The sequence below is a fragment of the Mytilus californianus genome, unplaced genomic scaffold (assembly GCF_021869535.1).
Source record: "Mytilus californianus isolate M0D057914Y unplaced genomic scaffold, xbMytCali1.0.p SCAF_6, whole genome shotgun sequence".
In the NCBI taxonomy this organism is placed as follows: domain Eukaryota; kingdom Metazoa; phylum Mollusca; class Bivalvia; order Mytilida; family Mytilidae; genus Mytilus; species Mytilus californianus.
This window is the reverse complement of record NW_026262712.1, coordinates 21,401,163-21,415,840: the sequence shown is the minus strand read 5'-3', so window position 1 is coordinate 21,415,840 and position 14,678 is coordinate 21,401,163. Positions and strand designations below refer to the sequence as shown.

The following is a 14,678-nucleotide window of genomic DNA, read 5'->3' as shown; positions in this document are numbered from 1 at the left end:
CTGGAAAATCCCCCCTTTTTTAATGAATAAAACCCCATAACTCAGAAATGTAAAATTTAAAATTTATAAAATTCTAAAGGGAGCTTACGGATTGATAATTTAGTCTTAGATGCAAGATTGTTTTATCAGTTGTTAGTGGCTTTGAACTAGCTGTCAGTAACTGCGAGTACTCTCAGATCTGTACTTAGCGTCTTTTTGTTGTTTGGATGTACAACTACCCGGCCACGTCCGCTTGTATTTGTATTTATCCATCTGATGAGTTAAGCCTCTTTCAACTGATTTTTATAGTTCGTTCTTATATTGTACTGTCACACCACTGTCCCAGGTTAGGGGGAGGGTTGGGATCCCGCTAACATGTTTAACCCCGCCACATTCTGTATGTACATGTATGTGCCTGTCCCAAGTCAGGAGCCTGTAATTCAGTGGTTGTCGTTTGTTTATGTGTTGCATATTTGTTAATCGTTCATTTTTTGTACATAAATTAGGTCGTTAGTTTTCTTGTTTGAATTGTTTTACATTGTCATTTCAGGGCCTTTTATAGCTGACTGTGCGGTATGGGCTTTGCTCATTGTTGAAGGCCGTACTGTGACCTATAGCTGTTAATTTCTGTGTCATTTGGTCTCTTGTGGAGAGTTGTCTCATTGGCAATCATACCACATCTTCTTTTTTATATTTACATCAACAGATATAAACAATTCACCAAAGTCAAGGTGAGACAACAAAACTTATTTGTAAGATCTCTGAAATTTTTTACACGGTACAAGTTTTTCTCATTGTTGGAGATTGTACGGTGACAGTAACACCTGTAACTGCTTAAACCCATTTCTTATGCACTTTGGTTGGATAAACTCACTGAATATCATACCACATTTTTATTTTTATATGCATTACAATTTACATGTGCATGTAATTGTAAATATATATATATCAGAACAAAATTCATTGCGTCACTTTTATTTATGCATCCTTTGGCACAATACAAGTTCTAAAATTACACAACATAAAACAACTAAATGTTATTTCAGATGAAAGTTTTGTTTCAGTTCCATTCATAGGATTTATTAGAATTTTGTATGTTTTGCCAAGTCCAATAATTCGCTCTATGTGCACGTGTTAATTGGAGACTTTTCTATCCCGTATAAGAGTTTTGGAACTAATTCTGTTTCTTTTTTTGAAAGAAGTTAGCAAACAAATCTTGCAAATTTAAACCTTTGTCTGCCATCACACTGTCACCTGGATCACATAATTGAACTATTCTACATCTTTCAACTATTTCACAGTCACTGGTACAACCAACTTATGCATTAGAGACATAGTTGACTAAACCACCAGGTGTCGAACATACAAGTATTTTCAGTGTTTCTGTTTTTATATGATGAAAAGGTTGCCTGAGCTCTAGGAGGTTTAGGTTTTATCACGGGATATTCTGTGCTGTCAATAATAATCCAAGTTGTAGGAAACTTTAATTTGAAGTTGGATGGCGAAAAATACCTGACTAAACCACTAGATGGCCAAGCGTTAGCCTCACACCACTGTTTAGACATAAAAACAATCCATGTATACACAATATTCTTAACACTAGATTCAATCTAGAATCTAGACAGTTCAAAGTTGGTTGTATAATGCCTCAATTTCATCAAAGTCATAAAAAAAACTGATTTTCAACTGACACCCTATCAATTTGAAAATATATGTATCTTAAACAATGTGCTGCTGGACCAAGCATGGTCAAAACAAATAAAAATTTAGTATTCAACTCTAAACCGGTATAAAAATGCATGGCTGTGTCACGTGTCTTCATTTCAAAATTCTCTGCTGAAAACATAGGCATTGATGGTGTTTGCGTAATTCCATCTGTGAAGCTCAACATTAGCTTGGCAGTTGGTGGTGGACAGTCATAAATCCTTTCTGCAGTATGAATGACTTCTTCAGGAAAACCAACTTTACAATCAAAACTTTCCTCTAGATTTCTACTACAATATTCATCAAGTTTAGTTCTTTTGTTTTTACAGGAAACTGCCCTGATTTTTCTTTTTGTGGACGATTCAGTCTCTTGCTTGGTCCAGGAAAATAGGCTGGGAATGGCAGTAGACTTAAGTCTGTATGGTGGGTTTGCGCCCTGAAAAAGGTTATAAAACATTAGTTTTTTGATAATTAAATGAACTTCCATTAGCAATGTATACTTTGTACTACCTGGCAAAATATTAACTAGATTTATTCATTACAATCTGGATAAAACTATGTTTGCCTGATTCAATAAAATTGAGAATGGAAATGGGGAATGTGTCAAAGAGACAACAACCCGACCATAGAGCAGACAACAGCCGAAGGCCACTAATGGGTCTTCAATGCAGCGAGAAACTCCCACTCCCGGAGGCGTCCTTCAGCTGGCCCCTAAACAAATATGTATACTAGTTCATGTATGTTATGTAAATCCAAAGGACAAACAATGAGAGACTTATGCAACAAACGTACATAGTTTGTACCTAAATAACTATAATATAGATGAGAGCATGTCATTGTTTTGTTCCTGTTAACATTGTCATTGATATTTTTCAAGAAAGTCTATGAGGCATAGCTTATGCATTCCTGTCATTACTACATTAACATAATTACTGCTAAAATAATTCTCAGTATGTAAGAAATCATTATAATTGTAGCAATCACCAAAAATCTCAAACAGATCACATTGAATCGTAATCCAAAAAAATATGACGTCTTGAATTAACCACCCCCTTTTATTCTAAAACGATAATTGCGGTTGTAAACAGACTTTGGTTTATTCGCATGGCGATTACATATATAACTATATTTAAAAAAGAAAATAGAGTTTTACCATGAATAGTTTCCTGCACGTAGTCTTTTTCAGTAAAATGTGCCTTGCAAACAACAGCTGATTGAGATGGACTCCACGATTTCATCGTGTTCTCGTCCAATCTGCTTATGGGCCATGGCGTTGATCCAACTTTTCCTTCTTTTTAAGTCATTTGGAAATGCATGTCCTCCTCTTAAATGACATCCAGGTACACAACAACAAGTACTTGGCATCGTTAATTAAAAAGTTGCACAGTGTAGAAACCGGAAGTTGAGGAACACGATCGGCTACCACGGCGCCACCTATTCAGGAACGATAATTTGCTACTTTATATAACTGCGAAATAACAATAACGTTAGACGGGTTCACGTGCATAAACAGAAATGCGCTTTAAATTGTATAATATAATTCATGTTCAGTCGACCTTTAATTATTATATCAACGACTGAAATGATTTATAAACATCTAGATTGCAGATAACATTCGAATATTAACCCGACCTCTTTCCACACGGAATTCAAATAATTCTAGTTTGTCAATCGGTTGACTGCTTATAATGCAAAATACAAATATATCAAAAGTTTTTAAAACTAACAAAACACAATGATCGTTTCTCTATTTCCCAATGTAAATGAAATGAAACAAAAAACATTTTATATCACAATAAGAAGAGGAGAGAATTCAACATTTCTGGATCTACTTGGAGCCTAATGACCCCCCTAGTAGATAATTGGATATCGCGGAAAGAAAGATTAACCCGGCAACCAGAAAGGCATTAAAGCACTGCCTTTAAAAACGAATTAAATATAGGATTGTAAGTATGTTTTATTATATCACCTTGCACTTTCATCACTTGGCTGTGGTTTTCTACACAGTTTATTCAAATTTCTGACCAGTAGAACAGTTTGATTTTATAAAACAAATTGCAATTTGGTCAGAATTTTGATTAAGTTGCAATTTGTGGAGGGCAACACTAACAGTCAAGTCACAGTAATTCAACAGAAAAAAGTACCTTAACAAAAATGCATGCTTCCGTCGAAGGCAGATTGTGAGCTTAAATGAATTATGAACCAATTTTTTTATTTCATTTTTCTGTAAGTATATGATGAAGTTCATTTATAGAAAAAAAATAGAGAAATCCAATATTTAAAAAAAATTGGATTTATAACCTCTAGCCCCTTAAGTGCAATTGTGGTACTAGTTCACCACTTGCTATTTTGGTGACCACCTCATATTTTTAAACAAGTGTGATTATCTTATTCAAGGATTTGTATTATATAAGTGACACTACACAAATCCTTGTCTTATTCAAAACAATTTAAAGATCAAGAACATACCCTAATTTGTACCCCTTTGGTGCCTCCTCTGTCATCCATGTTATTATATCTATGTCTCCATAGAGCAACATAGTATTTCTGTGTTGACTGGTACCCAAATATAAATCCTATGTACCCATAACATTCATTATCCTGAGAATATGTTGTACCAGAATATTGGATATGATCAAAATATTTACTGCCTGAAAAGAAAAAAAAAATCTGCCAAACTCTTTATACCAAATTTTCAGATATGGTCCTGAATATGTTTAATTGTCATTTTTCAGTGTTGTTTTCATACTTTGTTGTAATCAAAGTACTGAAGTACTGACCTTCGGATGACCGCAAGTTCTTGTGGATGGTCACAAGCACTTGTCTCAGAAAAAAAACCCATCTCTAAACCTGAAAGTGAGGTTAATGTACAGACATATTTTTTATTCTGAGACAAGTTCGTGCGTGGATGATAAATAAATGACAGGGAATTCAATCTAATCATAATAACTATTATATTGTAGTGATACAAATCAGTATACTCTGGTTTGTTGTTATATATTATATTAATTCTTGTATATTACAGTTACATGTATATATAATTTTCATCCATTTGTATATCATTCTATTCTACTATATCAATTATAGTGCAGTGCAAGTGCATGGTGGACACTCTTCTGTAATAATTCGATTTTTCTAATAGATTGGAATTAAGTAGGCATTCATAATTTCCTGCAAAATCTTAAATCTCTGATTCAGAGTTAATGGTCTTTTAGAGAGAGCTAACCGATAACTCTGCATGGGAGATTTCTTCCTCATGCGTTAACACACATTGGTTACAATCCCAACACGAAAATTACGTAATAGAAATCAAGGCAACAGCAATTCACCGGAAAGAGGTCACAGGCATCCGATGTAAAAATGTACTAATATGTTATTGTCAGTTGATTGTATCTCTCAATTATTCAGTGTAAGTATATTGTGTACTAATGACAAGTATAGAACACTGCAGTCAACCTGATTAACCATCCAGCAAAACAGTTACATCCTTTAACACCAAAAACTGCATTGAGTAAGTCTTTGCCCTCAATTCCAACTTTATCCTTAAATATTTGTCAATGAACAAATCCCAAAATTGGCAAGAAATCAGTTCATATTCTAATTATCCTCAATCTTTCAAAACTCTACATGCTATGAAAAATCAAGCATTTAATATCAACATAATTCAAACTCCTGATTGATCCCATTGAATATATGCATGTTCATCCAGAAATGAGACTGATTCCTTTGTCATGGCAATAGTAAATGTGTAAACATGCAGCTGCAGGGACTCTGGCCAGTTTTTAGGTAGACACTGTTTCTAATGGCTAAACAATCTTTGAGCAAAACTTGGTCTTTTAACTGCTAAATTTTGCATTGTAAAAAGGTGATGTAGCCTCAAGGTGTTTTTTAACAACCTTGACCTATATAGGGAAACAAAACTGGATACTAAAAGTTTTTGAATGGGATATTAATAAATGAGTGGAACCAACCCAGATTAATGTACAAACAAACAATTGACAAAGGAAAGCCAAATGCCACAAGTGTTCATCAATTAACATGAATATTTCAATTATTCAGTATAAGTATGCTATGAATATTTTCATTGGAATTTAAGTAATTAAGTAATTAAACCTTTAGGTCCAAGACCGCATTTAAAATCCTTTATTTTTCAATATGTTGACAGTTTTGACTTTTCAACTCTTTCCACTTTACTTCCACACAATCTTATCAAACAAAAGTTTTCCTGTTTAATTAAATGGTCGTTTTTGTAAATTTGAATGCAGATATATTTGCTGCAACTCATTTAAAGCCTTATTTTGTATTGAGAAAGGTAAATATGCTAGACTTACTTACTGGAGGTGTGATGAGATGATTGAAGCTGTTAATTTTCTACTTGATAATAATAATGTATCTTTTGACAACAAAGTTTATCGACAGGTTGTAGGTATTTCTATGGGCACTACTTGCACCTCTTTAATAGCAGACTTGTTTTTGTACTGTAATAACCAAACTCAGTTAAGACTAGCTAGTCTATATTGCATTTAACAGATAAATTCAACAACACTTACCTTTATCTTGATGATATTTTTTTGTTAAATAATCAAGAATTTTCTAAATATACTGCTGAAATTTGCTCAAAGTACTTTACTTTAAATAAATCAAATGTTACGCAAACGGGAATAACTGTCCTTTCCTAGATTTAGATATTTCAGTTTTACATGGAAAACTCCACACTAAAATTTTACGACAAAAATTTAAAAGGATGATTTTTCGTTTCCTATTGTTAATTTTTCCTTTTTTGGATGAAGATGTTCCTTTGGCACCATCTTACTTTGTTTATATATCACAACTTGTTTCACTATGCCCGTTTCTGTTGTGATGTTTTTGATTTTAATGAACATTATCTATGTATTACTGGTAAATTATAAAGTCAGGGAATTTCGTTACCACTAACTACTTAAAACCTTTACTATAAAATTCTTCCATAGGCATAGCTATAAAGATTTGGTTTTGAAATTTAGTTGTACCTGTAGAAAACTTATTTCAAACAGGATAGTACATTCTCATTTTTAAGGAGATGTTGTTTATATTGATTTTGTTATCAATAAATTAAAAGCAAACTAAATATTATTGTTCACATTCATGGATCTACAATCTGTCGATACATGTATCTTGGCATTGCACAAGATTGTGTTTTTCTCTGACTGTTTATGATGTCTTTACACTAAATCCATTGGATGTTGGATGTGTAATGGTTGATAATTTAGTTTAAAATGCATGATTTTTTTTATTAGTTGTTATTGGCTTTGAACTAGCTGTCAGTAACTGCCAGTACTCTCAGATCTGTTCTTAGTGTCATTTTGTTGTTAGGGTGTTCAAGTATCCGGCCATATCTACTTTGTGTTTTGTTAGATGTATTTCTATTTGTATCCCTCTGATGAGTAAAACCTTTATCGACTGATTTGAATAGTCCGTTCTTATATGTTGTACTGTAACACCTCTGTCCCAGGTTAGGGGAGGGTTGGGATGTGGCTAAAATGTTTAACCCCACCACATGTATGTATGTGCTTGTCCCAAGTCAGTGGTTGTCGTTTTTTGCTGTGTTAAATTATTGTTTTTCATTATTTTTTTTGTACATAAATTAGACTGTTAGTTTTTTCGTTTGAATTGTTTTACATTTGTCATTTAGGAGCCATTTATAGCAATGACTATGCTTTATATAAGTAATATTAATTCAACTGGTGAAAAATGTTATCCTTCCTCAGCAAAATTTTGCCAGAATGCTATCGAAAGGGGAACCAACTCCCTCTACACCAGGGCTTCCAAAATTATTTTTAGCCAGCCGGACATTTTATATATTATCCTGATTTTAATCCCTTAAGACAAAATAAACTAAAGGCAATTATGGTAATCAGTTGCCGAGTTGGCCATCCCAATGTCAATGATTGACATTAAAAAAATTCGAAGTTCTGACGTAAACTGTTAAATTGGCAGTGCATCATTCGAAGTGTGCAACATCAGCGTACTTATATCTGCCTTAGACTCTTTATTTGTGCAAAATAACGTTGTCAAAATCTTTACTTTTGTTTTTAAATCTAATACCGGATGTTATCTTGACATTGGTAAAACATGGTCCAGAGACGGATACGTAAATTCGGTGTACGTTTGCAAAGCATGAATGAGTGCAAGTAGCTCTTTCTACGTTATTTCTTCCAAGAAAATATTCGAAATAAACGTGAGAGAAAGGTATCAATGACAATTTAAGCATTTTTTGAAGAAATGAGGATGCATAATTAAAATTTCACACCTGCACACATGCGCACACGTGTACTAGTTCAAACCAGAGACATGTCTATGTTTCAAACAACGTGCATGGTTATGACGATTTTTTATTTTCACCTTTTCAATTTTTTCATCAAATTATATTTGAAATGATTTGTAAATTTAAGTCTTTTTGACTAAATTAATTTCTATGCAAACCGCTGAAATGTAAGAAAATAACTTTGAATAGACTGATCAATGTGCAGTTCAAAATAGTTTACATGTCACCTGAACAGGTAAATTTCAGCTGTTCGACAACTAATTAGCCTTGATTACAATGAGAAGGTATTACAGTAGGGGTTGTTTTGATAGTACTTAATGATCATGTCACTTTTATGACCGGAAATGTGTGGCTGTTAAAGGCAAAAGGTTGGGTCAAAAAGATCGTGAATTATGTTAAAATGACCGTCTCTTAAGAAAGCCTTGAAAACTAAAAAGAAGATGACCGTTTCATGCTTTGCCCAGCCGGACTTTTACCGGACATTATACAAATGTCCGGAATATATGACCGTTTTGGAAGCCTTGCTCTACACCCCTTGGATCTACCTCTAACATATAATATAGCTACATTGTTTATGATCATAAAATTTAATAAAAAAAACAACTAAACAAAGTGATGCCCCAGCACTTCACTCTGAGGTACCTGTATTATAACAAAGTCAATGTAGGACTATCTTTAAGATATTATTGTGTCTGGAAGACACAAGCGATGCCCACACAGATCCAAAGTGTTATTTCAAAATAAACAAAGTTAAGCACGGGAGTACATAGTTCTATGGTTCACTGTAAGAAGTGTTATCTGGAAAACGCAATGAACCTCTAATGCAAGGTATATACTAGAAAATATTGAAGTTCAACTATCTCCAAAAAAAGCAAATATCAATAAAAATCTAAACCCTGACCACATGCACACCTTTAATGTATGTACAAACAGCCAGCAAATAAAAAATTTCCGAACACTTACACTAGCTGTAGCAGGAGTTATCCAGAAATAACTGACAAATTCCACACTAATTTGACGACATACCTACATAGGCCACTGGTTTGGTAGTGACTGAAACCTGCCTTATTTCTTTGCCACCATGTAGAATCATCCAGCTTGGTGCTGGTTGTAATGTCAGCTCAGGATTTAGGTCTAAACCAGTATAAGTACCAAAGTCAGATTCATTGATGAATTTGTTATTAGGACAATTGTCCAAAGTATCAATAGTACCATCTTGGTCATAATCACTTTCACAAACATCTCCTCTATGATTTCCTGAAATAAAATTTTACTTCTTTCAATTTTAAACTTTTTTATTTTCCCACTGCATTGGCAAGTTTACTTTTTGAAAAATAAATTTCATTCAGGTAATTAAACATTGTTATACCAATAAGCATTCGTCTGAACACAAGTTTATATCAAATCTATATCTAAATCTAAATAAGAGGCTGTCAGAGCAACAATAAACCAGATTTTTTAACATTTACTTGTGTTCTGGCACCTATCAATTTCACAAGGACCATAACAACTGAAAAATGAAAATGAAAATCAACAATATTGAACTTGACCTCCATTTTGTCATCAGTAATAACATATTGAAAAAATCTTGCAAAGATCCTGTCTACCAAATATAGTACTGTGGATTCATTTATTTCAGTGGGTATCAATTTTCATGGATTGCTGAAAACTTGGCATTTTTATGGGTATTTGATTTCACGGTTTTGCCAATCTCTCATGCAAACATATCCTATTGAGATATGTTATTTGTTGAACATTTGAATTCGTGGTTCACCTGTATCAACGAAACCAACAAAAATTGGTATCCAAGGAATAATAATGAATCCACAGTAATCATGTTAATCCTATAAAGAAAGAAATTCATGCAAAGAAGAAAATTGTTTTTTTAAGCTATAGAACCATGAAAGAACAATACACATATGACAGATGGAAAGTGTAGAACATAAGGATGGATGGCAGTTATAACATCCAGTGGCATATTAAATGCATATTCAGAATGAGAACATGATGAAGTGAAAAAAGACCCTGCTTATATATACTGCTTAATTTGTATCCCCTTACTTGGACACATTATTCTGACTCTTTTTCCCCTTAATCTTAAATCCTGTGTGATTAGCAGAGATGCATCAAATACTTATTATCAAGTCTTTACTTTGGCCCAGCCAGGGAGCGCACCCATGACCCTACTACATTCAAAGGATACATGCTACCACAAGACAATTGACAAAGCAAATGTTAAAGTACATGTACATCAATTTCTGAAAATGTTGTTATTTGTATTATTGAATTACTGTCCACCTGACAGATCCAAAAAAATGCCTACGAGGTATAATTCAACATTATCATATGTAGTTCCAGACCAAATATAAATTATTCCAATAAAAGAATAGAGTTACGATGTCACACACATTTTATCAATCTATGGGCCATTACTATATTTTTAAAAAAATTTTTTGTTCTTAACTTTTTATATATATATTAAAGAAATGTATGCTTGAAAGCACTAACAATGCAATTTTCAATGAAATTAACATTTCAAGCTGCATAACTGTTTCAAAAATATTTGATTGCATCTGATTTTAAAATAAGTCCTTTATTAAACCTTTAATATATGTTTGATCAATATCTTGCATATATTGTACACATGAGAGCACAGACAATAATTCCAAGGGTCATAACTCTTTTCAAAAAAGTTAATCTGTAACTGATTTTCTAACTCATCCAAGACATTGCTGATATAAACATCTGATATAAGTTTGATAAAAATCTGACGAGAATTGTACACATGAGAGTGCTAACAATGCAATTTCCCATATAATGAATATTTCCAAGGGACATAACTCTTTTAAAAATAGTAAATCAGATTTTATTTTTGAATCTGTCCAAGACTTTATTGATTCAAATTTCTGATATAAGCTTTATAAAAATCTGAAAAGAATTGTACATGTGACAGGGCTTACAATGCAATTTTCCATATACATGTAATTAATATTTCTAAGGGCATACCTCTTTTAAAAATAGTTGATTAGCACTGATTTTTGAAAGTGCTGATATAATTTTGATAAAATCAGACAAGCATTGTACAAGTGAGAGCCTTTACAAGACCTGACAGACCTGACAGACCAATATTTTTATGTTCCACATCAGACAGGGGACAAAAACATATACCATTAGCTATAGTTTGACACAGGGACAGAAAAAGCTCTCTGTATCCACTCTATATTAAAGGTGTATTCCCTAATAACAAACAAAAAGAACAGTACCATCTGAATCAGTCTGAGATGGATTGGAGATACACACACAGTTATCTTCATCATTTAACACACCATCCCCATCAATATCTGTGTCACAAAAATCTCCTAAAAAAACAAATAATCATTGTTATTACGATTAATATTTTTTTAATGTATAAAATCTAGAAGTTTGTAATAAAATAAAGTTTCTAAGCAATATATTTGCCATTATCACTGACTTGAGGTCAAGTTACAGTAAAGTGGTACTTTCACAGATTATCATAAAACTTTGTATACAGCTGCAGTAACTTGAACTGAAAATCAAAAAAATATTGCATTTATACCTATAATTTTCTGAAATATTATTGACTGAATTCTGTCAAAATAATTGTACATTTGTAAAGTAATAACATTTAACGGTTCAACTTTTACTGTACCAGCTCATTTGTACAATTTATGTCTCTTTCATACCTGCCAACCCTCCCGTTTTGAGTGGGAGTCTCCCTGAGCTGTCATAGCTGAGGGGGAAATCTCCGTCTTTGAAGGTTTCAGAGGTTGGCAGGTATGGTCTCTTTAGTGATGCTCAGGCCAAAATATTTAAAAATCCGAAACCTAATAAAAACATTGATGTGCTGATAAAACTAAAAGCTTGGTCTATATGCATATTCAACAATGTTGTAGACAAGAATAGTTTTCATGACAAAAATCTCTGTTTTGTTAATCTTGTATTAGTAATTACTGATCAAATAATTTGTTTGGTTTCTCTCTATCTTCTTTAGTTTTTGTTCAAAACACAAAAGAGGGTAAAATAAAATCCTCATTTAAGGGCAATCACTCTTCTATAAAGAGTGACAGTCTACTAACAATATCGGCATAAGCAGACTGTGAGAGGGCTAGATAGCCAGTCAAGTTAGTTAAAAACTTCCATCATCATTTATATCGGCATTTGACTTGTTAGTAGATCTTGACTTGCTGATCATTTTAGTGATTTGTAGATCTTGCAAATATACCAAATATAGTTGTCCTGTAATCCTAGAGAGCAAGCAATTCATGCAAAGATAAGGTAAAATTTGAGGTCATCAGACACATATTTTAAACAAGATACCCATTGATGATTGTGACCAAGTTTGGTTGAATTTGGCCCAGTAGGTTCAGAGGAGAAGATTTTTTTAAAGTTATCAGACAACAACAGACTCCTAGTGCTTACAAACTCGCTTGGCACTTTCCTTGTCCCTGCCCTTTTAAGTGAGCTAAAATAGGACCTAAAGTAAAGTTAAATCATGACAGAAAGCACATAAATTTGGCAAAGAAGAAGGTTTTTTTTAACAAATTTTGGTAGATTTTATGCAAATTCTCTACAAACAAACTTTTAATAAGGGAATTTTGTTCAATAATATTAAGTTTAACAGATTTTCAATTAAATTTCAACATGCCAAATTTAAAGCTGTATGCAAAAATTAACCAAATATTTGTGGCATCGCTTCCAAATCTAAAACAGAGTTGAGCATACAAACACTGAAACGCAATGCACATTTAATTAAAAGTATACATTTTTCAAAGCAAATCCAAATTTCTGTTAAATTGAACACAATAAAATCATTCTAGCTAGTTGTGGGAGGAGTTCACTGATTGAAAAGTGGACAATATATTTCAAGAACAAAAATGAAATAATAAAGAAAACTTTCAATTTCTATACTTCAGTAATATAAAATCCAGGTGTTGACAACTTCAGTACATGCTAAATAAAGAAATTCTAGCAGAACAAATTGTATTTGGACAATTAGAGCAGTATATAAACAGATCATGAAAAGTTTATGTTATCACTGAACAAATCAGAACAGGATCCCTGTCAGAATTTTAAGCACAAAGAGGTCAAAACAGCATTGCTGTCCTAGAGGTCAAACTTTTTCTTTAGATGTTTTTTTTTGGTCTTGAAATATTGCTTCTGTCCAAGTTTCATAACAATCCATGAAGGTTAACAAATTTATCATGTAAAAAAAAGTAATCCCAGACTGTTCGTCAATAAAAAACTTATTCCATCTATCAGAAAAATACTGAAAATTAAAAAAATAAATTGTTTCATACATATTATTAATCATAAAATACTGTCTGCCAAACTTCATTAAATTCCATGAAGGTTTGACAAAGCAATTGATGTGTAACAAACTCTAACCCCAGTCTATATCTCCTTGTTAACTTTTTTTTTTTTTTAACTAAGTCCATTTATCAGGTAAATACAAAAAATGAAACTAAATATTTTAAAAATTTTGCTCTGGATGCTTTATTGAGGTCATTATCAAGTTTCAGTCAAAATTTCATAAAGTTCCATGAAGGTTTTAGAAAGTTAATGATGTCTTAAATACCTTAATCACAGAAAATTTTTATGCTGCCAATGACAAAATCTAAGATCACTATGTCTCTTGTCCCTAACATAAATGTCACAGTCTCAACAAACTACAGCCTGCGTAACTCACCTGATTCTACTTTGGTTTTGGAAATCATGTAAAAATAGATTAAAATCATAACAGATACCCTAATAATGATTGAGGCCAAATTTGGTTTCAAAATGGCCCATTAATTTAATCAAAAGCAGAAGACTTTTGTAAAGTTTACAGAAATTACCAATACATGATTCATTGAAATTGTAGAAAATGACTTCATTAGGACAATAACTCAAACAAGAAGTCCATTGAAAATTTTGCTTATGTTGACTGATGTGTAGATCTTCTTTTCTGGTTTCATTCTATTCAGTGGTTCTTTAGAAGAAAAAAATTGTATGTATTTCCCATAGGGTCCTATGTTAAACTTAGTCCCCTTGCTGGCAAGACATCTTGGATGACAAATCAGCAACAAAGAAACAACTATTGGTCAGCACCTCAAAAGATACATATCATGTTTAGTTTCAATCCATTAAGTGGTTTTCTAGAAGACATTTGTATGTATTTCCCTTAGGGTCCTTCGATAAACTTGGTCCCCTGTTGGCAGCCATCTTGGTTGATTGATTTACAAAGTAACAACACTTAGTCAACACCTCATTAGGAACATTCATGCCATGTTTGGTTTCATTCCATTTAGTAGTTCTCTAACAGAAGACATTTAAAATTGAGAATGGAAATGGGGAATGTGTCAAAGAGACAACAACCCGACCATAGAACAGACAACAGCAGAATGTCACCAACAGGTCTTCAATGCAGCGAGAAATTCCCGCACCCGGAGGCGTCCTTCAGCTGGCCCCTAAACAAATATATACACTAGTTCAGTGATAATGAACGCCATACTAAACTCCAAATTGTACACAAGAAACTAAAATTAAAAATAATACAAGACTAACAAAGGCTAGAGGCTCCTGACTTGGGACAGGCGCAAAAATGCGGCAGGGTTAAACATGTTTATGAGATCTCAACCCTCCCCCTATACCTCTAGCCAATGTAGAAAAGTAAACGCATAACAATACGCAC

At 32.9% G+C, this 14,678-nt stretch overlaps 1 protein-coding gene and 1 pseudogene across 1 annotated transcript in view; both read right to left on the bottom strand.

The window, feature by feature from the left end:
* LOC127705275 (uncharacterized) overlaps positions 1 to 14,678 on the bottom strand; it is a 431,608-nt gene that overhangs the window by 62,715 nt on the left and 354,215 nt on the right. The window contains exons 52-54 of the mRNA XM_052209598.1: positions 11,251 to 11,346; positions 9,014 to 9,244; positions 4,153 to 4,334 (exon numbers count right to left, since the gene is read on the bottom strand). Of these exons, the coding sequence (XP_052065558.1) occupies positions 4,153 to 4,334; positions 9,014 to 9,244; positions 11,251 to 11,346 (509 nt within the window). The remainder of the gene's footprint in view (positions 1 to 4,152; positions 4,335 to 9,013; positions 9,245 to 11,250; positions 11,347 to 14,678) is intronic.
* On the bottom strand, positions 939 to 3,481 carry LOC127705276 (uncharacterized; annotated as a pseudogene).